Genomic DNA, 25,752 nt, shown 5'->3' on the forward strand with positions numbered 1-25,752 from the left:
TTGTGATGGTAAGTGCTGCTCCTAAATCAGGTCTGTGACACTGTTATTGTCGCCCAGGGCGCAAAGAGTCTAAACTTTTCCCCTGAGGTCAAGAATGTGGCCAGTCCCCAAGCAGCCCAGAGCAAGGCCTGGGTGGCTGGGGGTGGGGCTGGGGCCTCACCCCGAGCTGGGGCGAGATGTGTGGAGGGGAGGGGGTCAGGAGGAACAAAACGCTTTGAAATGCCTCCTCTCCATCACTGCCAACATTGTCCGCTGCCCGCGGGGGGCCTGGCACCGCCTCGCCGGGGCTCCGGCCCCCAGCCCTGGCCAGGCCTGGCCCAGCCTCTGAAAATGGACAGAAGGTTATTGTCCCTTCCCACAGCCCTTTGTCTGCCCCAGTTCCAGATGTCTAGGCTGGGACCAGGGACCTGACCCATGGTGGGCAGGGAGGATGGGACAAAAGGGTAGAACACGGGTCACTGCATCCTGAGGGGTCGTTCCCAGACCCTGAGATCCCACCCAGCCTCAGCCAAGTCACCTTCTGAGCCATGTTAGCCTTGGGATTGTCCCTATTCCTTGGCTTCTTCCCCAGACCAGGTTCCCGTCTCTGGAGAAAAGGCACAGGGATGTGGGGTTAAAACAGGAGGCCTTGGGGAAAATCCAGAGACAGACTGAACACACACACACACACCCAGCCTGCTTTCTCTGGCTAGGGACTCCTGAGCCAGTAGCTCTCCTACCTAACCAGCTCCACTTTGAGCCTGGAGGCACCCACACTGGACTTCTCTGTCCCTTATTGATTGTGGTCAATAGTCATACTGGCAAGACAGGACATTTCACACGGATCCTTAGTTGGGTTGTGGACAGAGCACCATACCTGCATCATCAAAACCAAGGGCAGTTACTCTTGTCTCGGTTTTCCAGCTGTGGAGACAGAGGGGCTGGGAGGTAGTCACTAACCCCAATACTGGCAGTCAGGAGGCAGTGAATCTGGGATCTTTGCCCAGGCCAACTGCAGCCACCAGGAGTGATCACTAATAAATACTTGGAAGGTGTCTTGGCCTAACTGTCCATCCGGAGCTAGAGGTGTTAACTCTGTCAGTTTCCCCATTTCACAGATGGGGTTCCCAAGCCCAGACCTCGGAAGGAGGGCTCAGGAAAACCTGAATGGCAGTGCAGAGGCCAGAGCCACTAGGGCTGAACAGCATCCAACCAACTCTTGGTAACTGCGACTGTTCACACTTTGGGTTTCCTGCTTTTTCTAGTCAGTAAACAATATTTGCCATGCCACAGAGTTATCGAAACAAAGTTGTCAAACGAGTCATTGAGGCATCTAGTTAAACTCCTGGCGGCTTTAAGGCTGACAGCTGAGGACAGCCATCGTTGGTATAATCATTCCCAACAGGGGTTGGTTGGTAACATTTATCCCTTAGATCCACCTGCAGACAAGGCTCTGTGGGGAGGGGATGGCAATTGTTGAGGGGGTTAAGGATAGCCATACTTAGCCTTCTTGTAGGTCTCTAGAAGTTCCCATAGAGTCTGAGGAATGCAGAAGGCTGGGAGGCAGAAGCTGCTGCCTGGACCAGAGGAGTTAACCACTCCCAGGCCCTGGCCCAGCAGAGCTGCCACGCTGCAACCTAGAAACGACTTTAGCAGAAGAGCCAGAGCTACTTTCCGATGGGCAAAACAGCTGACTGCTTAGGGAAAACAGCTGGCCTAGTCCCAGCTTCCTAAGAGCAGAGGCAGAACCTCAGAGGACAGCACCACATCTGGGGTCCTCAGGAGAAGGCATACTCAAGAGGGAGAGGGTGGATCTTCCGAATGTGTGGGTGTTGGGTGGGTACCCAGGAGACGGGAGGGGTGAGGGCTAATTTCTGGAACAGAAGCCAGAGTATGCTAAGTTTAAACAGACTGAGCAAGTGTCTCCAGTTGGGATCTGAGGTCTCAGTCTTCCCTAGAATAGGACAGATGAAGGACAGGGGAGACTAAGTAGACAAGTCTCTACTTTTCCCTGGGTGTTCTTGGAACTGGGCCTGGAACCAGAGGTGAGGATGGTGTCCAGGCCGGTCTCTGTTGAACTGCACCCAGAACAAGGTGAAGGCTCATCCTCTGGCCAGGATCGTGGGCTTCCGTGACCACAGAGCAGGACAGGGATCCAGAGAGGCTCCGACCCAAGAGACGGGAAGCTGACAGCTGGTAAGAGCTCCATCCAAGGATCCTAAATGCTTTGAGTCCCCATTTCCAGCCTACCTGGCTGGCAGGCTGTGAGAACTTCCAGCCTCGAGCTCTGACTAAAGCCCTATGCTGCCTCCAGGCTGCCCCTACCCTTGGCAGAGAAGCAGGACTTGGAACCAGGATAGACAGGTTGAACAGGATAGACAGAAGGTTAAAGTGGCATGTGGCAAGACTCCATTGGGCCAGACTGACCCATCTGAGCTTTTACTTCCAAGTCCCAGAGGCCTGACAGCCCTACCTCTTCTGTGACCAAGGGGTATACTCTAGCTCAGCTCCCTACTGCTCCAGAGTTACCCCTTCCAATCTGTATCAGCTTCTGGCTGGTACACTTTTCTCGTATCAGCTTTTCTCCCTGGCAAAGGACCTGCCCATTGGCACCCAGCCTTAAAGCTCAAGTTCCCAGTGGGAAGGGGACAGTTCTTCCAGGATCTCCAGTTCAGGAGCTCCAACTGAAGCAAGCTCTGGGGTACTGGTGCCACCACATGGTTTTGTGGAGAACTACAGGGGCCGAGGGGCACAAAAAGGCTGTGAGGCAGAAACCCTGAGAACATTTGGTCTAGAGCCTTCTTAACCTGCTGGCTTCCAGGAGTGACTGTTTTGCAGAACTTAACATGCCCCAGAACATGTGGGGCCAGCGTATATGCAGCAGCAGTCTCCAGGCTCAGCCTGCATCAGAATGACCTGGAATTTTCCATTGAAACAGATGACTAAAGGGTTAGGTCAGTGATCTCTGTGTTTGATATCCAGAATCAAAAAAAAAAAAAAAAAAAAAAAAAAGTTATTCTAATGTGGTGGTAAAACCTGAAATGAGTTTGAATGAAAACTCAGAACTCTTGAGTCTAAGGTAGAAGGGTCTGGGGCTCCTGACCATTCTACATTACATGGTGAGACTTTTTCCAAAAAAAGACAAAAAAAAAAAAAGTTTTTTGTTTGGTTGGTTGTTTGGTTGGTTGTTTGGTTGGTTTTTCAAGACAGGGTTTCTCTGTGTAGCCCTGGCTGTCCTGGATCTCACTCTGTAGACCAGGCTGACCTTGAACTCAGAAATCCACCTGCCTCTGCCTCCCAAGTGCTGGGATTAAAGTCATGTGCCACCACTGCCTGGCAAAAAAGACAAAATTTTAAAAGGAAAGAATTAATTTTATTTCACTCCCCAAGTTTCAGACCTCCTACGCAAGGGGATTGGGGTAATATTTGCTTTTTTTTTTTTTTTTAATGAGGTAGAGTTGTATTATGAAGAGTGGGTAGAACTCACCGTGCAGACCACACTGCCCTCACACACATGACCCTCCTGCTTTAGCCTTAAGAATGCCAAAACTGCGCCACAAATCCTAGCTTTTGTATTTTGAGGGAAGGGAGGGGAACAGGTGCTTGAGATGGGGTTTTACTCATAGTCCTGATTGGCCTTGAACTTGTGACAGTCTTGCTTCATTAAGCATCCAGACTGCTGCTGGGATTACGGGTATGAGCTGCCCCGCCCCGTTGGTGTTTGTACAGGTGAGGCCTAAGCTGATGGTCTAAGGACCTTCCTTTGATGGGCACTGTAACTTCAAACTTTTGTGAGCTCAGCCTACAGCACTTTTAAGAATACATCTCATAGCTGGATGTGGGGGTGCATGCCTCAAGAGGCAGAAGCAGGTGGGTATCTGGGAATTCCAGGCCAGCCTGGTCTACATTGTGAGTTCCCAGGCAGCCATAGTTACAGGGTAAGACTGTGTCTTAACCTCCCCTCACCCAGAAAACTATATCTCATGGTCATTTTAGGGGCAAAAGAGTGCAAGGAGGTAGATTGTCACTTGGTGATCTCACCTCCGTTAGAGACCCCACATATATCTGTGGAGAAACCACATAGTCCTTAGGTCAGAACAGAGGGGTCTCATGCATGCTTTCTTACTGGCAGGTCTAAAGGGCAGCTCACTCTAAAGTCAGAGCAATAAGGCTTTCCCATTGACCTGATTTTCCTTCCATCTCCTCTACTCAGTACCTAAGCCTGCTCCATCTAAGCCCACCCACTGCAAAAGCCCTCTTTGTCCTCAGTCTCCCACATCCAACCTACAAGGCCCATGGGATTCCCCAACCTCACTGCTGCTCAACAGGCTTGTTTCTCCTATGCAGGGAACCCCAACGTCTGCCATCTAAGCTACAGCTACAACAAGAAAATTGTGTTACTGCTACTTTTTGAGACAGGGTCTTACTGTATAGCCCCTGACCAGAATACACACACACACACACACACACACACATGCACACACACACATGCACACACACACAGATACACACACACACACACACAGATACACACATACACTTTTTTTGAGACATGGTCTCATTATGGACCCAGGCTGTCCTGGAACTCACTATATAGACCAAGCTGGCCTCACAGAGCTCCCCCTGCCTCTGCCTCCTGAGTGCTGGTATTAAAGGGGTGTGCCACCATGCTCAGCAGGACAATTTTTTGTTTTGTTTTACCTTTTTCCCCCTGGCTTTTTGAGACAGAGTCTTACCATGTAGCTCTGGCTGTCTTAGAACTCACTAGACAGACCAGGCTGGCCTCAAACTCAGAGAGATTTGCCTCCCAAATTCTGGGATTAAAGGCATGCACACCATTGCCCAATTTGTTTCAATTATTTTTAAAGAATTTCATTGTGTATGTGTGTGTGTGTGTGCATGCACGCACAATGGTGTGGAGATCAGAGATCAAAGGACAGTTTGTGCCTGTCACTCCTCTACTGTCATATGGATCTTGAGAATCCAGTTCAGGTCATCAGGATTAATGACGCATGCCTTTACCTGCTGGGCTATCTCCTTGGCCCTAGTTTTTTCTCTTATTGATATAGCAACACTGTACACCAGAGACACTGTACGCCAGGCTGGCTTCAACAGTTCTTGTGCCTCTGCTGTGGACTCCTAGGATTACAGGCATGCACTACCAGGTAAACGTTTATTTGGAGCAGAGCCTTATCATATATTTTTGGTGGGCCCAGTACTTGATACCCCGTAGACCAGGTTGTTCTTGAACTTGTGGTTATTCTGCCTCTGCCTTCCAAGTCAGGTGCTAGAAATACAAGTGGTACCACAATGCCTGGCTTTTTTCTTTTTCTAAAGGCAAGGTCTCATGTAGTCTAGGCTGACTTGGAACTCCTTATGTTGTCAAAGATGGCCCTGAACTCCTGATTAATCCTCTTGCCTCCATACTTGACCTAACCTTTCATACCTAGACTGGAGACTGAACTCAGAGCCTTGTGCAAGCATGCTACCATTGAGTTAGAGTCCCAAGCAGATCAGTCTCCACCTCCTCCTCCCTCTGTCCCTCCCTTCCTCCTTTCTTCTTTTGATACAGTTTCACACTGTAGCTCAGGCTACACTATAGTATAGCGTAAGCTTTCCTGGAACTTACTATGTAGCCCAGACTAGCCTCACACTCAAAGCAGTCCTCTTATCTTAGCCTCCTGGGTTTTAGGGTTGTAGGCTAAAAAAGAAAAGTGATTTTCTTTTTTAGAATTGTTTATTTTTATTTTTTTTAATATTTATTTATTTAATGTATATATGAGTACACTGTTGCTGTCTTTAGATACACCAGAAGAGGGCATCAGATCCCATTACAGATGGTTGTGAGTCATCATGTGGTTGCTGGGAACTGAACTCAGGGCCTCTGGAAGAGCAGCCAGTGCTCTTAACCACTGAGCCATCTCTCCAGCCCAAGTTCTAGATACTTGAATGTTTGTGTACAGTATGTGTGGAGTGCCCTGTGTAGCCAGAAGATGGCAACAGGTAACCCTAGCACTGGGGGTGATTGTGAGTGGCATGTGGATGCTAAAACCAAATCCAGCTCCTCTGCAAGAGCAGCAAGTACTCTTAACCACTGAATCGTCTCTTCAGACCCAAAGCAATCTGGCTGGACCCACTGAAAACAGCTCCACAGTAGATAAAGTCATTTGCCACGTAAGCCCGAGAACCTAGGTTCCATCCCAGAAACCATAGTGAAGGGAGAGACTCATCTCCAAAAGCTGCCCTTTGGCCTCCAAATGGGTGCTGTAGCATGCACGCTCCTGTGTATACACTCAGCAACAAGAGCAGCAATAAGTTGAACAAAACAAACAAACAGAAAAAACAGGCACAATAGCACACATCTTTGATCCCAGCACTGGGGAGACAGAAGCAGGCAGATCTCTGAGTTCAAGGTAAGCTGGTCTACAGAGTGAGTTCTAGGCCAGCCAAGGCTGTATAGTGAGACCCTATCTCAATAAGTAAGTAAGTAAATAAGTAAATAAATAAATAAATATATATAAATTTTATTGGCATCCTTTGTTTCAAGCGTTTGCCATGCCTTGAAATTATATATTCATGGGTTTGCCTGCTTTCTTCTATTTTCTGCTCACCAGCACTTGGGGGCCTTTGTACCTTTGTATCCCCAGGCCCTAGAGTACCTCAGGAGCCTGTGCTGGCTGAATACCTTCTGACTAGACAGGCTCTCATAGTAGCCTATGGATAGAGCTAGAGGCCCTAGGCAAGGGCAGCAGAGACAGCTTCCCAGTACAGGGAACCCAAACTGAGAAGATGAACCCAGGACCAGACAAGCACGGGGGAGAACTGTGCATAAAAGTCCCAGAGCATGGAAGGTCCTGGGAACTGTAAGTGCCCAGTTTGGTAGGGCAGAAGATTGGGAGCAGGCTAAAAACAAAAGTGTTAAAGACACAGGCAGACAAAACAGGGCCTGCCATCTATGGTGAGGGCAGTGCCAATCAATGTATTTGATTTTCCAATGCTTTTAAACACAGAGATAGGCAAGCACTTTGTCCAGCCATTGTGTGTGTGTGTGTGTTTGTTTGTTTGAGACAGGGTTTTTCTGTGTAGCCTGGCTGTGCTAGAACTTGTTCTGTAGACTAAGCTGGCCTTGAACCACTAGCCTCTGCCTCCTAAGTGCTGCGATGTACATCACCACTGACTGGCTTTATGTTTGTTTGTTTTAATGTATCTTTATTACGTTAATTGATTGATTTTGTGTGTGAACATGCATGCCTGTGCAAGGCATGTGTGGAGGTCAGGGGACAACTTTCAGGATTTGGCTCTGTCATTTTACCACCACGTGGTTCCTGGACATCAAACCAGGTTGTCATGCTTGGTGGCAGGCACCTTTACCCACTGAGCCATCTCAGCAGACATCTCTGAGGAACAGGCCTTCACCAGATACCATGTTGGACTTTCTAGCTTCCAAAGTTGTGAGCAAAATATGATTCTGGAGCTAGACAAGGCCGAGCCCTGGGTTTGAGCTGTTTGGTTGAGACAAGATCTTGCTCCACTGTAGCTCAGGCTGGCTTTGAACTCCTGCTTCCTGCCTAATCTTGCCTCCCAAGAGCTGAGTTACAGGTATCCACAGTCACATCAGCTGGCACTTTAGAAAGGGCTGTGGATAAGTGCCAGAGAGAAAGCCTAGCCATGGTGACATTGAGAGGTGCAGTGTCCAAGTGAGCAATCCCAGTGGTGTCTCTTGCATTGTAAAAAAACAACAGAAGCTGGCTTGGGGAAAGAAGTGGAACCTTTGGGGGCTGCTGGACCATAGCCACCTCCTTTCTCTAAAACACAGCTTGGAGCTCCTTGGTCAGCGACAGAGTTGAGAACATTTGAAATGACACCGAGGACAGAGGGCAGGAGCCAGGGAACAGGGTTGCAGGCCTGGGTGGCTGCCTGGATGTTTGCTGGGCTCTACAAGTTTTCTTTTTCTTTTTCTTTTTTTCCAAGACAGGGTTTCTCTGTGTAGCCCAGGCTGTCCTGGAACTCACTCTGTAGACCAGGCTGGCCTCGAACTCAGAAATCCACCTGCCTCTGCCTCCCAAGTGCTGGGATTAAAGTTATGCGTCACCACTGCCCGGCCTCTACAAGTTTTCTAGGCAGGACTGATGGGGAAAGCTGTGGGGAACAGAAGCAGTGACAGACTGGAGGGCAGGTGGCCCTGAGGAAGGAATGGAAGCAGCTGGAACTGTCAGTGCATTAGGGAGGAGAAAACTGAAGGTGAGCGAAAAATCTACAATCTTAGTCTGTTTGGGCTGTTATGACAAAATACCTTAGCCTAGGTCACTGGGGAGTAGCAGAAATATAAGCTTTTGTTTGCTTACTTTTCTCAGGGGCCTTCCTTCTTTCCTTCCTCCTCTTTCTTCCTCTCTTCTTTCTCTCTCTTTTTCTCTCTCTCTGTCTCTCCATATATATACACATATATATGTGTATGTGTGTATATGTATATACTTTATTTACTTGTATATATGAGATGTGTATTTGTGTCTTCTTTGATTTCTGTCCACATTATTATAGTTGTTTTGAGACAGGGTTTCTCTGTGTAGCACTGGCTGTTGTGCAACTTGCTTTGTAGACTGGGCTGGCCCCAAACTCACAGAGATCCATCTACCTCTGTCTCCTGAATGCTGAGATTAAAGGTGTGTTTCACCACTGCCTGCTTCATTCACCTTTTTTAGTTTTTTAAATGTGTGTGTGTGTGTGTGTGTGTGTGTGTGAGTTCACATGTTTGTGTGTGTGCACACACAGGTTCATGTGTATGTGTGCACATGCATGCCATAGTGCACTGGGTAGCCAGAGGCAGGGGGATGGAGTTCTAAGATTCTGCAATTACACAGCAAGACCAGCTTGGGTCAGGCATGGTTTTGCAAGTTTATAATCCTGACACTCAGACCTGTCTCAGAAAAATAAACAAAACACACAGGGCTTGGGGCAGGGGCCGTGGCTCAGTGCCAGAAGACAACTTCAGGTGTCAGTTCTGCCTTGCATGTCAGCTGAAACAGTGTCTTCTGTTTGCCTCAACATGTACCAGGCTTCCTGGTTCAGAAACTTCTTGTGATTCTCTTGTTTCCCACATCCCTGTAGCTCTAGGACCACAGCTGGGCATCCAACTTTAATTGGATTCTGAGAAAGTGAACTCAGGTTCAAATGCTTGCACGGCAAGCACGTACCCATGGAACTATCTTCTCAGACCACCACCTTAGCTTTTGAGCCTTATTGAACCTGGGGTTTATGAGTTGGCTAGATCAACTGTCAAGCAATATTCAGGTCTTCATGGATCCTCCTGAACTCCTCAGATCTGGGTTACTGATATGTGTTCCTGTGCCCAGTTTTTATTGAGGTCTGGGAATGTGAACCCAGGTCCTAATGCTTGTCTGGCAGCCATGTTACCAACTGAGCCCCTCCTCCAAGTCCATGCCTGTTTTGTTTGTTTTCCTGAGAGCCCCGAGAGTCAGGATAATAGATGTGCACCACTATGCTTGACCTGAGCTAGTCTTGTTATGTAGTTGTAGGATGTCTTAGAACTCAGGATCCCCTGACTCTGGTTATCCAGTTCCAAGTTACAGGTATGCTCCACAGTGCCTAGTTTAAAAAAGCTTTTTCTCTCATTTTTGAGACTGCAAAGACCAAGGTCAATATCCAGAAGATCTGATGTCTGGTGAAGACACAGATGGCATTTTATGTTTTGAAGACCTCTCCTGGGTCTCTTTTATTTTTATCTTTTTACGGGGGGTGGGGGGTGGTGGTAGTGGTAGTGTACCCCTTTAATCTCAGTTCTTGGCTGGCAGAGGTAAAGAGATCTCTGAGCCCAAGGCCAGGGGTCTACAGAGAAAGTTGCAGGACAGCCAGTGAAACTATGTCTCAAAAGAAAAACAAAGATGTCTTTTATGTCTTTGACTATTTTGCCTGCTTCTATGTATATGCACTGTGCGAGTTCCTGGTGCCCGCAGAGGCCAGAAGATACAGTTACTTCCTGGTGCCTGCAGAGGCCAGAAGATACAGTTGGATCCACTGGAGCTGGAGTTACAGATGGTTGTGAGCCTCCATGTGAGTGCTGGGAATTGAACCAGGGTCCTCTACAAGAACAGTCAGTGCTTTTAAGTGCTGAGACACTTTTCAGCCCCACTTTTTATTAATTGATTATTGTTGAGACAAAATCTCACTGTAGTCCAGTCTGGACATCCTCCTGCCTTAGGTTCCCAAGCATTGGAATTACAAGTGTGATCCACCAGGCTCAGTGCCTGAACCTCAGGCCTGGTTCCTTAGGAAGCCAGAAGGCTTTGGATCCCCTGGAACTAGAATTACAGATGGTTGTTAGCTGACAAATGGGTTCTAGGAATTGGTCCTTCATGAGAGTAGCCAGTGACCTTAACCCCTGAGCCATCTCTCCAGTCTCTCCTCTCTCAGTACCACAACACCAGTGATTAGGTTTCAGATCTGAGTGATGGGGGGGGGGGAACAGGTCACAAGCACTCTGACCATAGCACCCCGTAACTAATAGAGTGGACAGTGGCTCTGGATTTGTAGGATGGGGATAGCTTTAGAGAGAATCCGCAATGGGGACTGGCAGTCCCTACCCAGAGACTGCCATGCAAAAGAGAGGACTCTGCCTTCCCTCCAGGATGTTTCCACGGGCCCTTCTCATTGCAGGACCATTGGCCTGGAAATAGCCCAACAAGAAGCTGTTACCAAAGCCAGAGTAGAGATCTGAGTCCAGGTTCAGCCCCCAGGATGCTGTTCATCATCAGGTAAGCCCTTTTTTTGCTGAGGCTGCTCCTTCCATCCCCTCTCAATGGAGGAAGTGTGTACATCCCCTTTCCTAGTATCCTGAAGAGGCTGAAGGGCAACCCTAGGAAAGCAGACCACTTAGACAGAGGGAGGGTGAATGGTTGGATATAGAGGCCTCTCTTCCTACCGGGCTCAGGCTCCCTGCAGAGAAAGAGCCTCAAGTGCATTCATTCTCAAGGTCTTCCTGTAGCAAACCCTCACGTTAGCCATCATCAGTCAGGTTTTACCTGTGAGAATCAGGAGACTCAGGAAAGTAAGTGACTGTTGGAGGTTGGTGACAGATACCCAGCTGGAACTTCTTTTTTTCCCTAGACAGAGTTTCTCTATATAGCCCTGGCCAGCCCCGGAACTCACTCTGTAGACCAAGCTAGCCTCGAACTCAGAAATCTGCCTGCCTCTGCCTCCCAAGTGCTGGGATTAAAGGCGTGTGCCACCACTGCCCAGCCAGCTGGAACTTCTTAAACCCCCTTTCCTCTCCTAAGAAAGGTTGGAGATTCCCATTCATTCCAACAGGGTCCTAAGATTTGCTCTGTCCCAAAGGAGGCTGTATCTCCTATTTTGGAGGGGGGATGGGTCACTATCAGAGGTTCTGTGATGACCCCTAAGTCCTACCCTCATTCGGAGTGGGCTTTGCTTTCTTTATTATCATCATCAGCATTATTATTATTTATTTTATTTATGTATATTTCAGTGTTGTCCCCCTTCCCAGTCCTCCATCCAGGAGCCCCTCTCCCATCCCTTCTCCTTCCTCTTCACCTCTAAGAGGGTGCTCAACCACCCACTCACTCCCACCTCACCCCGCTAGTATCCTCCTTTCCTGGTACATCAAGCCTTCACGGGACCAAGTGCATCCCCTCCCAAATAATTCTTCTTTCAAAAGAAAAAAACAAACACACGTTATGTCAAACGAAATCATCCTCAGGGTCAAACTAATGAGCAATGTGATGGTGTTGGCTAGGTCTCATTAGGGAAATTAACGTTGTAATTTTTAATTTTATTGTATTAAAAAACAATTGTAAGAAGGGCTTTGCTTTAAGGGCCGGAGCATGTGGAGGTGATGCAAGGTCACACGGAAGTGGCCAGACCAGCTGTTCCCGGGTCCTCTCCCCCAAGCTGGAACTCTCCAGCTCATCGCGTCATCTGCAGGGTATGTAGAGTTACTGCGTGAGGCCGCCAGAGGGCGCCACAGATGGAGCAGTGGGAGGGAACCGGGGCTCCCAGCGAAGGCTGCAGCCTCCCGGGTCCATGGCTGAAGGTCAGGGAGCCGGGAATTCCGGGTGTCAGTATTCCAGGAGTGAGACGAACGCTCAGGTACAAGCGGTCCACTAAGGCCCACGGACCCTCCCTTCCGTGCTAACGCCTTTCGTGGTCTACACGGAGAAGGCGAATCCCAGGACGCGTCCGGAGCAGGTGTCTGACCCTGGACCTCTAAGGCCTGGGCGGAAAAGAGGGCGGTGGAGCGTACAGGCGCCCAAGAGGGGTGCAGAGGCCCCACTGTACTAGCCACGCCCCTCTAGGACTCCGCCCCCATGCCCCGCCCGCCCCGCCCCCTCCCTGCCGTGGTGGGAGACCCGGGGCCCTCCACAACCACCACGTCCCGCCATGCGCGTTGTGCCGCTCCCACCTCTGCTGCTCCTGCTGGGGCCTCAGCTCCGGGCTGCTGGTGTCACGGAGCCGACGCTACCCACCGTGGTCCTTGCCATCCTGGCCCGCAATGCTGAACACTCTCTGCCCCACTACCTGGGTGCACTGGAGCGCCTGGACTACCCCCGGGCCAGGCTGGCCCTCTGGTGAGAGATCCAGGGGTGGGTATACATCTGGGCATCAAGCCTCAGGACCCAGGAAGGCTTTTGACCTGGAGGCCTCATCGCTCCTGCCCAGACACTACTCGGACAAGCTCCTCCCTCCCAGACGTGCCTTAAGCCCCTCAGCAGGATTCCTAAACCCCGTGGGCTTAGAGCAAACCTCTGAGGCCAGGGTTCTGCCCAGGGACACCCACCCCTCCTTTAGGCACCCTACTTGTCCCGGGTATTCCCAGGCTTCCTGAGCTTCCCTTGGGTTTTCGTTAAGTCTGTCCTTTGTGACCCAGTCCTTGGGGCATCTCAGTGAAGACCTGTGGTCAGCCCGATGTGGCATAGAACATAATGAACCTCTGGAATCTCCTGGGGCCCAGCACAGAAAGGATCAGTCAGACTGGAGTTTTCTAGAGAGCAGGTGGAGGGAACCCTCAGCTCCGGGCGTCAGGCTGGGCAGGGGCGTCAGGCTGAGTGCCTTCCTGAGTGGTACTGCTAGCTTCACTGGGTAGAGGGGCTGGCTGGTTCTGACAGCCAAGGGTGTGGTCTCATAGGACGTTGGGCTCAGAGATTATAGCACCCTGTCTAAAAAACTCAAAATAGGGAGGAGCCCAGCAGAGGCTGGAGCTAGACTACTCAGCATACCCAAATTGGGCTGAGGTTGGAGCTGTGGCCTGGGGAGGCTGCCCACAGTCACTACACTTGGGGAGTTAGTTAGTTCCCACCCCTGTAAGACTTGACACGTAGTTAGTCTTCACTTCTGGAGAATTGGCTTAAAGGAACAGGATCGCCTAAAACCTGGGGCTCTTGGCTAAACCTTCCACCTCCATTACTAGAGCCCCTTCCCCAGCAGAGGGAAAGCTGTGCTCCATGGTAACAGAGCTTGGACCATCGGCACTTCTCAGGGGTTGTCAGAGCATGGTGTGGTCCTAATTACAGCTGAGAGTAATTAGATAAGGAGAGAAAGGCAATGACTGCTTTGTCTGATTCTGAGCTGGAAAAGGCCTGACTTGTGGAGCCATGAAGAGGGATAGAAGTGAGGGGACATGGCAGGTGCAATCTTTAAGGTCTCTCGAAGTGCACTCAGGCTGAGGATGTGGCACAGTGGTCAGAGCCTTGCTTAGCATGTACAAATAAATCTCTAGGTCCAATTCCTACAAAACAATGCACAAAATTAGAAGGGAGGATGTGAAGCACAGAGGCATGGACCGTGCCTGAGGCCACACAGCACATCCTCCAACACCTCCACTGTAGCACACAACTCTCCCCCATTGCTCTCAGGACAGTCATTCTGTGTTGTGCTCACAGGTGTGCCACAGATCACAACATGGACAATACCACAGGGATGCTCCGGGAATGGCTGGCTGCTGTGGGCCGTGACTATGCGACTGTGGTCTGGAAGCCTGAGGAGGAGGCCAGGTAGTTGATGGAGGGAGGGCAGGGGTGGTGGAAGATGGAGAACAGCCACTCCCCAGGACACAGCCCCCAGAGCACGAGTGTCTATTCCCTCTAGAGAACAAGAGGCCCCTCTCTCAAGAGAGCATCTCGCCTTTCCGCACTTCAGGTCCTACCCAGATGAACAGGGTCCCAAGCACTGGACCAAAGAAAGGCATCAGTTTTTGATGGAGCTGAGACAGGAAGCGTTGGCTTTTGCCAGGGACTGGGGAGCTGACTACATCCTGGTAAGCAAGCTGGGGAGTAGGTTGGGGGGCATGATTAATACCTGTTCCCAATAAAGTCTGGTCATAACCAAACTATCTATAGGATGGATCTTTTGGAGTCTGAGCTGAGACCCCTGTATTTAAGCTCATACTAGATACTAAGCCTAGCTCCTTGTACAGGTCTTAGGTTATGTGCTGTGCCTAGATTCCTGAGCTTTTGTATGCCTAGAGTATAAACTGAGCCTGGATCCTTGGATTAGAGCTCAGAATAGATTTTCTTTTCAATACTTTTATTTTGTTTGCTCATTGGGCTTTCTTTTCTTTCTTTCTTTCTTTCTTTCTTTCTTTCTTTCTTTTTTTGTTTTTTGAGACAGGGTTTCTCTGTGTAATCCCAGCTGTTCTGGAACTCACTTTGTAGACCACGATGGCCTCAGAGATCCACCTGCCTCTGCCTCCCAAGTGTTGGGATTAAAAGTGTGTGCCACCACCTCCTGACTTACTTTTGATTTATGAAGGTGGGCATTTTGGTGCATGTATGTCTGTGCATCGTGTGCATGCAGCCCATACAGGGCAAAAGAGGGCCTGGAAATGAGCTCCATTAGTAGTGAGTCATCATTGGGTTGCTGAGTTTCCAACTCAGGTCCTCTAGAAGAGCTATCAGTCCTTTTAATCAGTTCCCTCAGAGTAGTTCCTTGGATCTACTGTCTAAGCTAGACCTCAGATAAGATTCTTAGATCTGCTACTTGCTCTGCTCTAAGCCAGCATCTCAGAATGGCCCCTTGTCAGAAATGGTTAGCCCCCCATATCTGTATCCTGTATGTATTATGTATGTATGTATATGTGCACATGCCATGGTATGTGTGTGCATGTCAGAGGGTGGCTTTCCAGAGTTGATTTCTTCTACTGTGTGGGTCCCAGAGACTGAATTCTGGTTGTCAAGCTTGGCAACAAGTGCCTTTTACTTTCTAGGCACCTCTCTCTGGCCCTGGTTAGATCTCTCTGTGGGTGCCCAGAGCTACTCTGAAGAAATTCCTACTCGGTGAACTCTTTGGTCCTTCTCGTCTGAGACAGGATCCCCTGTGACATTGTCCTTCTCGTCTGAGACAGGATCCCCTGTGACACTGTCCTTTTCATCTGAAGTTTGCAGATACAGACAACATTCTTACTAACAACCAGACACTGAAGCTTCTCATAGAGCGGCAGCTGCCGGTGGTGGCCCCGATGCTGGACTCCCAGACCTATTATTCCAACTTTTGGTGTGGAATCACTCCACAGGTGAGACTGGGTGAAGCCTCAGGAGCCCCAAGGTCCTGGGAGGATAGATCCTGAGGCTTAAGGCCTTTGGGCCAGGATACGCTTGGCCTCAGCCCAAACCATTCTCTCCTTCAGGGCTACTATCGCCGCACAGCTGAATACTTCCCTACTAAGAACCGCCAGCGCCAGGGCTGCTTCCGGGTCCCTATGGTCCACTCTACCTTCCTAGTATCCTTGCAAACCAAAGAAACAGCCCAGCTTGCCTTCTACCCGCCTCATCCCAACTACACCTGGCCTTTTGATGACATCATTGTCTTTGCCTATGCCTGCCAGGCTGCTGGTGAGGACCGGGCCTTTTTCAGCAGGCCTTGGAGACCCCTGGGCTTTTGCACCTGCTGGTCCCCCTGCTTAGTATGCCAATATCCACCCCACATTTCATCCTGTCAACTCCTGCTGGTCCTTTGGGTCATTGCCTTTCTTAAATTCGCTGCCTAGTGGCTGTCCCCATTTGGCACTTTCAGCTATTGCTTCTCTGGGGAGATATTTACAGAATACCCACTGTGTGACAACACCCACTGTGTGACAACACCCACTGTGTGACAGGCACTGGGGAGATAGTGGTACTCAGGGAATCGATGCCCTCCTGGAGCCTGCGGTCCAGCTAGTCAGAGGCCCTCACAAACCAGTCATCGCTGACAGGAAGGAAACCTTGATTATAGATGTGCTGGCAGCTCAGCCTAGAGCTGATTTGGTCAGAGAAGAGCTCATGAAGGAAGTGAACTGAGATCTACAGTGTGGGCAGGCAATAATGAAGCATACAGCAAGAAAAAGTATTTTCTTTTTTTAGATTTATTTTATTTGGTGTATAAGTGTTTTGCCTGCATGTATGTCTGTGTACCACCTGCATGCTTGGTGCCTCCAGGAAGTGATGAATCTCCATGTGGGTTCCGGAAATCGAACCTGGGTCCTTTGCAAGGACAGCAAGAGCTCTTGACCACCAAATCAAATCTCCATTCAACAAGAAAAAGTATTTTGAAGTAGAGGTGAGGCAGCACAGGAAGACAGGGCCAGCCCTGGTGTTCAGCCTGCCGGTTCTGTGTTGCCTTCAGAGGGTCACATTATCAGACTGGCATGTGAAATCACACTGATGGAGTGGCTGTGTCCTGACTTCCCTCTCCCTCCCTCCTACTTCTTGGATGCAGGGTCTCTTATAAGCCTGTCGGGACCATTAAACCCCAGCCAGCAATCCTTCTAGCTAGCCCCACAACCCCAACTGTTTTATTTTTTTTCTTTCTATTTTTTGTTGTTGTTTTGTATGTGTGTTAGATTCAAACTCAGGTCCACAGTGCTGAGCCATCTCATCCCTGGTATTGATTTTTTATTTAATTTATATCTTTGTGCTAGGTGAAGGTGGCACCCACCTTTAATCCCAGCATTCTGGAGGCAGAGGCAGGTGGGTCTCTGAGTTTGAGATCAGCCTGGTCTACAGAGTGAGTTCCAGGACAGCCAGGGCTACACAGAGAAATCCTGTCTTGACATATCCCCCATCCCGCAGATTTATATATATTTGTGTGTGTGTGTGTGTGTGTGTGTGTGTGTGTGTGTGTGTGTGTGTGTGTAGTATTGGGAATGGAACCCAGAGTGTTCTCCTAGGCTACGCCCCAGTGCTATTTTTTAGTGTATGCCACTCTACTACTGAGCCACGTCCCCAAATTGCCAGTATTCTTTTTAGACAGGGACTCACTATGTAGCCCTGGCTAGCCTGGAACTCACTCTGTAGACCAGGCTGGTGTTGAACTCAGAGATCCACCTGCCTCTGCTGCTCTAGTGCTGTGACTAAAGGTGTGCACCACTACACCTAGCATTATTATTTATTTTATTTTGTGCACAAATGTTTGTCTACTGATATATATGTTTATGCACCACGTGGGCACAGTGCCTGAGAAGACCAGAAGAGGATGCTGGATCCCCTGGAACCAGACTTACAGGTGGTTGTGAATTAAACTCAGGCCCTCTGCAAGAGTGACAAGTGCTTTTAGTTGCTGAGCTCTCTCTCCTTCACCCCATTATTATTTTTAAGAAGAAAATTACTTAGAAAGGCAATGTTTGGCTGTGAGTGGGATAGATCTAATCCCAAGAGCACTAGGCATAGTAGCACATGCCTTTCATCCTGGCACTTCTGATCTCTGTGAACTCAAGGCCAGCCTGGTCTATATGAAGAGTTCTAGGCCAGTCATGGCTACATAGTGAGACCCTGTCTCAATTCTGCTTCCCTTACCAAAAAACCCAACAACCCCAAGGAAGAGCTAAGGATGAAATGGAGGCAGTGATGTGGGACACCCTGCCAGGGAAGGCTGTGGCCGTGGGATTTGGACCAGAGCTGAAGCTGAGCAAGGGCTGTGAAGACTATCTGGAGAGGGGAGAACTTTCCAGAGGGTCAGGGAGGAAAGGGCCCTGGTCATTAGTCCACGAGGTACTGGTGACATTTGCAGCATGTAGGCAAGTAAGAGGAGACGTGCCCCAGCCACTGTGGCACAGCTGAGTCTCAGAGAAAACTTGGGTCACTGACAGTGCCTACTAGGAGCCTCGCTCCAGCACTCACACAGCCTCTCTGCAGGGGTCTCAGTGCATGTGTGCAATGACCACCGTTACGGCTACATGAATGTTGCAGTGAAACCCCATCAGGGGCTAGAGGAAGAGAAGACCAACTTTATCCACCTGATTTTGGAAGCACTAGGTGAGGGCTGGGGTCCCCTGCCTTCCCACAATGCTTCTTTACTAGGCATAAATTTAAGCACATTTGCATGCCAACCTTGGTCTGAACTCATGACAGTGAGCAAGCCCTTTCCTCTGCAGTACCTCAGGGTTCTGATCTGTCCTGCTAGGTGTTCTGCTGGAGCCATAGAGTGAAGCTGGGGCTGGACTCCAGGGGGTCTGTGACCAGGAGTCAGTCAGAACTCATGCCTGGGGGTTGTTTCCTTTTGCAGTGGATGGGCCCCCAATGCTGGCCTCAGCTCATGTATCTCGGCCCCCAAAGAAGCCCAGCAAAATGGGGTTTGATGAAGTAAGTCTCCAACCTACAGAACTGGGGTGGGGTGGATAAGCAGCCCCTCCTTGGGATCATGTCTACTCCCTTCAGGTCTTTGTCATCAGCCTGGCTCGCAGACCCCAGCGCCGGGCTCGAATGCTGAGCTCTCTCTGGGAGATGGAGATCTCTGCCCGGGTGGTAGATGCTGTGGACGGCAGGTGAGGCTCCCAGGGATGTGGCTTGGGGACCATGACACCCATCTGGAGGTCTCAGGAGTGGATAAGCAGGCCAGTTGAATGAGCTTCCTATAAAGATCCAGGAGGTAGCCACACAGGGCCTGAGTCCTGCCAGAGCAGGCCAACGGGACAAGATGTCCTCCCTCAGCCTGCCTGAGGGAGAAGGGTGCAGTGCAGAGGCCCCTAGGGCCTGGGTTGAAGACTATTACATGCAGCTGTATAAACTCTGGGAAGCTGTCCCATCTCTCAGCCTCACTTCAACTTGATACATAAGCATGCTTGATTCTTATGGTCCCTGAGACTTCAGTGAGAAGTTGACCAGGTCCAACACCCGGCTAAGGGGTAGGTGGCCTCAGGAATGTTCTCCACGATAGTTAGGTTTCTGAGGGGCTGGAGTGTGGAGCATGGATGAAGTCTAACTGCTGCCAGGGTCACACGTCCCAGATGCTAGCTGCTGTGTGCTTCAAATGTTCACATGTATACAACTATATATATATATATTGTTCAATCGATAGGTAGGTAGATAGATAGACCTCCTCCTTTAAACTAGGCTTCTGTGTGATTCTCTTCAGCATAGACAGGTGAGGCCCCTCTGGCTGGAAGCTCTGGTTGGTGCTTGTTATTACCTATGCATGCTTGTGTCTCATAGGACACTCAACAGTAGTATCCTCAAACACCTCGGGGTGGACCTGCTCCCTGGCTACGAAGACCCTTACTCAGGCCGCACACTGACCAAGGGTGAGGTGGGCTGCTTCCTCAGCCACTACTCTGTCTGGGAAGAGGTGAGGATACCTGCCCTCTGGACCACACCCTTCAGGGCCAGCCGAGAGGCTGGTTGTCTTCGCATGCAAGACCAGTTGGTTGCCTGGCATGCAAGTGATTGCATGAGTGAGCAGTGAATGTGTCCACCAGGAAGGTCCTTTGAACCCTCATGGTCAACACTCCCTGGCACCACTGAGTGGTGGTGATGTTTGTCCCACTGTCCCTATTCCCTAGAGGGGATCCTTCCCAGGTAACACAAGGGATAAGGAAACTGTGTCTGTCTCATTCTTGTAAGAGAGAATTCCTGTGGGTAGGGAGATGATCCAATGGTAACATGCTCTCTGGGGAAGCGCAAAGACCTGAATACAGAATTAAGTGCCCACTGAAAGCTGTGTACAGTGGGTCACATCTGTAGCCCCAGTGTTGGGGGACAGATTCTGTGGGTTTGCCTGGCAAGCCAGTCAAGATAAAATGAAAGGTCACAGTTCAGTGAGTGACCCTGCCTCAGAAATAAGGCGTGAGACCCCTCTGAAGCTCACACAGTGTGCCTTCCTTCTTCCTAAAAACCACATTCTCTTAACCCTCATACTTAAACTATTTTTCAGAAGAGTGATTTATTTTTAGTTTATATGTATGGGTGTTTAGCCTGCATGTCTATCTGTTCACCACATGTGCCCTTGGAGAGTGTCGGAGGGTGTCGGAGGGGTGTGGACCTGGAGTTACACATGGTGGTGAGCTGCCATGTGGGTACTGGGAATTAAACCTTCATCCTCTGTAAGAGCATCAAGTACTCTTAACAGCTGAGCTAGCCCTCCAGGTCCTTAAAAATATATTTTAAAATATATTTAGTAAACCCCAACTCTGCTTTATTGAGGGGGAAAAAGAGTGAGACAGGCCTGGTGGCTCACACATTTAATCCCAGTGGTTGGGAGGCAGAGGCAGGTGGATTTTTGTGAGTTCAAGGCCACCCTGGTCTATAGATTGAGTTTGGAACAGCCAGGGCTACACAGAGAAACCCTGTCCACAAAAATAAAACAAAGCAAAAGAAGGTGTTGAGCAGTAGAGAATGAGATACCAACATTGACCTCTGGCCTCCAGATGTAAGTGTACCTACACACGTAAAAGGAAGGGGGCATCACAGGCTTCTAGAGGCTGACACAGACCACAGAGGGGCCCAAGGCTGCACTTTGTTGGGAAGGTGGAGGTGTTCTGACATATGTACTAGTTTGCTCGTGCCTGGGGTCCGATGGGCAGTGAACCTTCCAGACAGAAGAAGACGGGTATGTCAGGAGTGGAAAGCTGGAGGCCCTGGGGCACTCAACCTCAGTCCCTGGCTAGGGCACTGCTGGAGAACTGGAGGGCACTGGGTGCCCAAGGGTGCCCCCCTTCAGGAGACAGAGCTTTTCCTTTCTCCCACCTCCATGGAGTGTGTGCGCATGTGCGATATTTTTGCTAGTTACCATCTGTGAATAGACTGAGCGGATGACTCAGCTGGCCTTTTACCAGCTGATTTCACATTCTTTCCACATTTTCTTCCATAGTTACAAAGAGTAGCTTTCCTTCATAATTTTAGGGGTAACTTTGTGCAGTCTCTCACACCCCCTACTGAACCTGACTTCAGATGACAGAGCAAGATCCTGTGCTTCAATCTCTGAGGCTGAGCAATTACACTGGCCCTGAGAGAGCATTAGTATTCGGTGACTGTAGCAAAAGTCATGACTGCCACCAAGATTCTACCAGCTAGACTGTGGTGCGACAGCTCAAGGGCCTTGAATGCCAGAGCAAGATGGATTTCATTTCCTAGGCAGCAGGAGCCCCAGCGTGCTTTGGGAGGTACATGATATGATCAGGGTTTGGTAAGTGGCGCGCAGCCAAGAAAAGTCTGCTGGCCTGGCTCTAGGCAGGTAGGACGAGGACAGAGCAAATCTGCAAAGTGCTCTCCCCTGTCATGTGTGCTGCAGGTGGTTGCCAGGGGCCTGGCTCGGGTCGTGGTGTTTGAGGATGACGTTCGCTTTAAGGACAACTTCCCGAGGCGGCTGGAACGACTGATGGAGGATGTGCTGACTCAGAAGCTGTCATGGGACTTGATGTAGGCAGGCTGCCTCTCAGGGCGAGCAGATGGCACATGCCTCTGGGGTCTGCTTTTTTATGTTGGGGTCCTAGCGTGCGCTTCCTGCAGAGCCTGACCTTGTCCTTTCTGGGAAAGGGCCAGGAGACCCCCACCTCTGTAGGAACTCCTGATACTTTTGCTGTCATTTGCAGCTACCTTGGCCGGAAGCAGGTGAATCCTGAGGAGGAAGTGGCTGTGGAGGGGCTGCCTGGTCTTGTGGTAGCCGGGTACTCCTACTGGACACTCGCATACACCTTGAGCCTGGCAGGCGCTCGAAAACTGTTAGCGTCCCAGCCTCTGCACCGCATGCTACCTGTGGATGAGTTCCTGCCTGTCATGTTCGATCGCCACCCAAAGTGAGACCTGGGTCGGGTAGGGTAGAGTCATCCTGGCCAGGAGCCCAGTGCAAAACTCCTTAGTGGGCAGCTACTGAGAAGGAGATGCTCAACATTCAGCCACATGGTCTAGGTCACCTAGGAGTTGCTCAGGTGCCAGACTCAGCTAGATGTGAATTGAACACTGTGCTATTCATGTCCATGTGGGTTTTATTTTTAGATTTTTTTTTTTTTTTTGGTTTTTTGAGACAGGGTTTCTCTGTGTAGCCTTGGCTGTCCTGGAACTCACTCTGTAGACCAGGCTGGCCTCGAACTCAGAAATCCACCTGCCTCTGCCTCCCAAGTGCTGGGATTAAATGTGTGCGCCACCACCGCCCGGCTTTAGATTTATTTTTAATTTTTAATTATGTGTATCTGTGTGTGTGTGTATTTGCATGTGAGTGCAGGTGTATGAAGAGGCCAGAAGAGGGCATCAGATCCCCTTAGAGCTGGAGTTACAAGCAGTAGAGAGTCCCTCGGTGTGAGTCCAGGAACCCTGCAAAAGCAGTGGCCAAGGCATCTCTTCAGCTCCTGTACATGTGGTTTTCAACCCCATGACTTCCCTGTACTGAGCTTTAGTGTCCTCATCATGGGATATTAAAAATGCCACTTCTCAAGTAGCTATGAGGACTAGCGGGCAGGTCAGAGGTACTGTAGCAGTCAAGGCCCCAGCTCCTGGTTGGAGTCAGGGAAAAGCTGTGTGAGTCCACTTAAGATTTCTTCTCTCGATGGGCAGTGGTGGTGCATGCCTTTAATCCCAGCACATAGGAGGCAGAGGCAGGTGGATTTCTGAGTTCGAGGTTAGCCTGGTCTACAGAGTGAGTTCCAGGACAGCCTGTGCTACACAGAGAAACCCTGTCCAAAAAAAAAAAAAAAAAAAAGATGTCTTCTCTCACTTCACAGCGACCAGTACAAAGCTTACTTCTGGCCTCGGGATCTCCAAGCCTTCTCAGCCAGGCCTCTGCTGGTCTCCCCCACCCACTATGCGGGAGACACAGAGTGGCTCAGTGACACAGAGACATCCTCCCCCTGGGATGACGACAGTGGTCGCCTCATTAGCTGGACTGGCTCTCAAAAGACTCTTCGTGGCCCCCACCTGCACCTAGCTGGCAGCAGTGGACACAGCCTCCATCCTCACCCCAGGGATGAACTGTAGGTGGGGCTGGACCTAGAAGAGGACCAGTCCATGGCCCAGGCTTCCCTTCTCAGCTCTCTCCTCCTCCTCCTGCTTTTTCCTCCATCCCCAACCCACCTCTTCTTTCTCTCTGATTTCTCTAATTTTGTCTCCATCTTGCCTTTGTGTCTGTCCTTCTCTCTTCATAGCTGTTGGCATCTCTATGTCTGACTTTCCTTTTATTTCTTGCCCCCTTGGCCCCTGGCCCATGAGGTCCAAGTGGGAACTTCAAAGGAACGAGAGTGGAGAGGAAGAGTTGACAGAGCCAGCAGAAACTTCACTGCTCTTTTGGGTTCAGCCAGTCTTCAATCCTCTGGACTCATTCCAGGGTGGGAGAACTGCTCAGAGACAGAGGACATTCCTGAAGGTCACAGAGTGAGGGGACTAAGACCCCAGACTCTTGACTCTGTGTACAAATTTAGAGCCCAGTGGGCTCAGGGACAGGGAGGCCTCAGCCTTTGGGGTTTCAAGCTGGCCAGCGCCCAGAGTCCTGCCCTCTGAGGACCCAGCTACTTTGCCTCTGTCTACCTCCACCTGGGCTCTCTCCCTGCCTCACATCTGGGGCTCATTAGCACCCTCTTTCCTGGCTGGTGGAAAGTGCAGGAAGATGGGAGGTATACCTGGTGCTCAACACACAGTAGGCCTTCAATAAAAGCTGTCTGCATTAGCACTTTATACTTCACTTAAGAGTTGAGCCTCTTTGTGTCTCTCTAGGCCTGGGCAGGACACCCTCTGAGATAGGAACAAAGCGAGGGCAGAGAAAGAGGGGTCAGGCTAGCAGGCAGTTGCTTCCTGGCTGGGTGGCCATGTTCCTTTTGATGGGTGGAGGGTGTAGCTCCTGCGAAGAACGAAGAACGAGTTCGAGTTCTCCTGTTCTTTGTTCATCAGGTTGGGCCTGGTCCTGGTTTAGCCTGGGGTCACACTCTCATTCCTGCCCTTTGCATTTCTGCTGTGTCTGTAATCCTAGTTCTGTAAGAAGCAAAGAACTGCCTCTGGCGAGCCAGGGTTCTGGCCCTAAAGAGTAGCACCACAAGAAGTCCCCAAGTGGTAGAGTGTTAGAGCATTAACCTTGTGGGTCAGAGTGCTCTTTGCTACTTCTGGACCCACAATGGAGAAGAGAGTATGGGGAATTTAGACTCAAACTTGTAGGCATAAATTTTTTGCAACCTACTTTTAATAAGGGTTCAAACTCTCCTCTAGCCCACCACCCAGCAGAGGCAGTGGAAGAGAAAAGTTATTAGGCTATGGGGAAGTGGACCTGTTCAGCAGTAATCCTTTGGGGATGAGCTTAATCTTTGGGTACAGTTCAGTCCAGTAGCAAACTCCAGCTAAGACTCAGCAGCTGCAGACCAGGCCACTAGGCAGGCAGACCCCAGGCATGAACCAGCAGCTGTAGTTCAATCCTAAAGAAACCACCAGGCTTTCCAATGGGCCTGAGAGGAGGCTGCAGAAGTGGCAAGCAGCTGCAGGAACCTCACAGCTCATAGTTTTTGGGAGAGTTTCTCTCAATGGCAGCATTACCAGAAGTTGAGCTCAACAAGCTATGTAAGTCGAACCAATCCACGTGTGTCGTTAGTGAAGGATAGAGAGGTGGAATAAACCAAACCAGTGCTCCTGCGGTCTGTGGGGTCATATTTATACTCCTTCATCAAGAGTCCTTTCATGTGTCTGCTCCAGCAAAGTATCCTTTCACCTTTTGTGGCCCAGGAAGACATCATATGACATAACTAATTTTCCAAAGAAACTAGACGTTTCCACTTTATAATCTGGATACTGTGGGTGGGCCATGTGAGGTAGCAGAGATGTTAGAGGCTACTCCACATGCTTCTGTCCTTCTACTTGGGAAATGGGGGACTTCTCTCCACTAGGCACAAAGGACCAGGTTCTGGGCCTAGCAGTACTTAGATAACTAGAAGAGTTGGAGAGGGTGGGATTCCTTGTCTTGACTGGGGCTGTCTTAGCCCCTGCCAGTTCAGACAGGCTCCTTCCCTCAGAGGAGCTCATTTCCCACCTGTCTACCACAGCAACACTTGGACATGAGTTATGTGAACAGCCAGAGTCCCCCTGGTACTCCTTGAGGCTGGGCTGCCAGTGGGCTCCAGACCAGGAAAGAGATGTTCAGTACCTGGCTCTGAGGACTCTGGGCCAGAGGTGAGGGCGAAAGTCTTCCCCTCTGGATGGCTGTGATCTAGAGCAAGTGCCATTTTCATTCATCCTATAGAATCTGACCAACCTCCCAGGGGTGGGGGTGGGTACTAAGGATTCCACAGTAAATGAAACTGATGAAAATGGGGTGTCAGGTGGACCTGGAACCCTTGTCCAGCACACACAAGGTGTCTTCCATTACTGGTACTGAGGGCAGTAGATACCACAAAACAATGAAAGCCTGATGGTGGGGGCTGGAGAGATGCCTCAGCTGCCAAGAGCACTGTCTGGTCCTCTAGAGGACCTGGGTTCAATTCCCAGCACCCACACGATGGTTCACACTCATCTGTAACTCCAGTTCCAGGGGTTCCAACTTGTTCCTCTGACCTTCTTGTACCTGCACTAATAACAAATCTTTTTTTTTTTT

General features: G+C 50.0%; 1 protein-coding gene across 9 annotated transcripts; it reads left to right on the forward strand.

Moving 5' to 3' along the window:
• The first annotated feature begins 1,928 nt into the window (after positions 1-1,928).
• On the forward strand, positions 1,929-23,862 carry Cercam (cerebral endothelial cell adhesion molecule). 9 transcript variants are annotated; one of them, XM_031369611.1, is made up of 14 exons: positions 1,929-2,175; positions 10,651-10,748; positions 11,826-11,935; positions 13,890-14,000; positions 14,095-14,263; positions 15,383-15,517; positions 15,632-15,836; positions 18,114-18,233; positions 18,484-18,560; positions 18,636-18,742; positions 19,410-19,542; positions 21,484-21,611; positions 21,785-21,988; positions 22,889-23,862. In XM_031369611.1, the coding sequence occupies exons 4-14, from the start codon at positions 13,909-13,911 to the stop codon at positions 23,160-23,162; spliced, it is 1,644 nt and encodes a 547-aa protein (XP_031225471.1). In that variant the 5' UTR covers positions 1,929-2,175; positions 10,651-10,748; positions 11,826-11,935; positions 13,890-13,908; the 3' UTR covers positions 23,163-23,862. The 9 variants fall into 9 exon arrangements, with proteins under 9 accessions (XP_031225471.1, XP_031225472.1, XP_031225468.1 ...); XM_031369612.1 differs by lacking the exons at positions 1,929-2,175; positions 10,651-10,748; positions 11,826-11,935 and adding an exon at positions 11,985-12,198; XM_031369608.1 differs by lacking the exons at positions 1,929-2,175; positions 10,651-10,748; positions 11,826-11,935 and adding an exon at positions 11,988-12,099.
• Positions 23,863-25,752: the final 1,890 nt, after the last annotated feature.

This window comes from Mastomys coucha, unplaced genomic scaffold (assembly GCF_008632895.1).
Source record: "Mastomys coucha isolate ucsf_1 unplaced genomic scaffold, UCSF_Mcou_1 pScaffold15, whole genome shotgun sequence".
NCBI classification, from domain to species: Eukaryota; Metazoa; Chordata; class Mammalia; order Rodentia; family Muridae; genus Mastomys; species Mastomys coucha.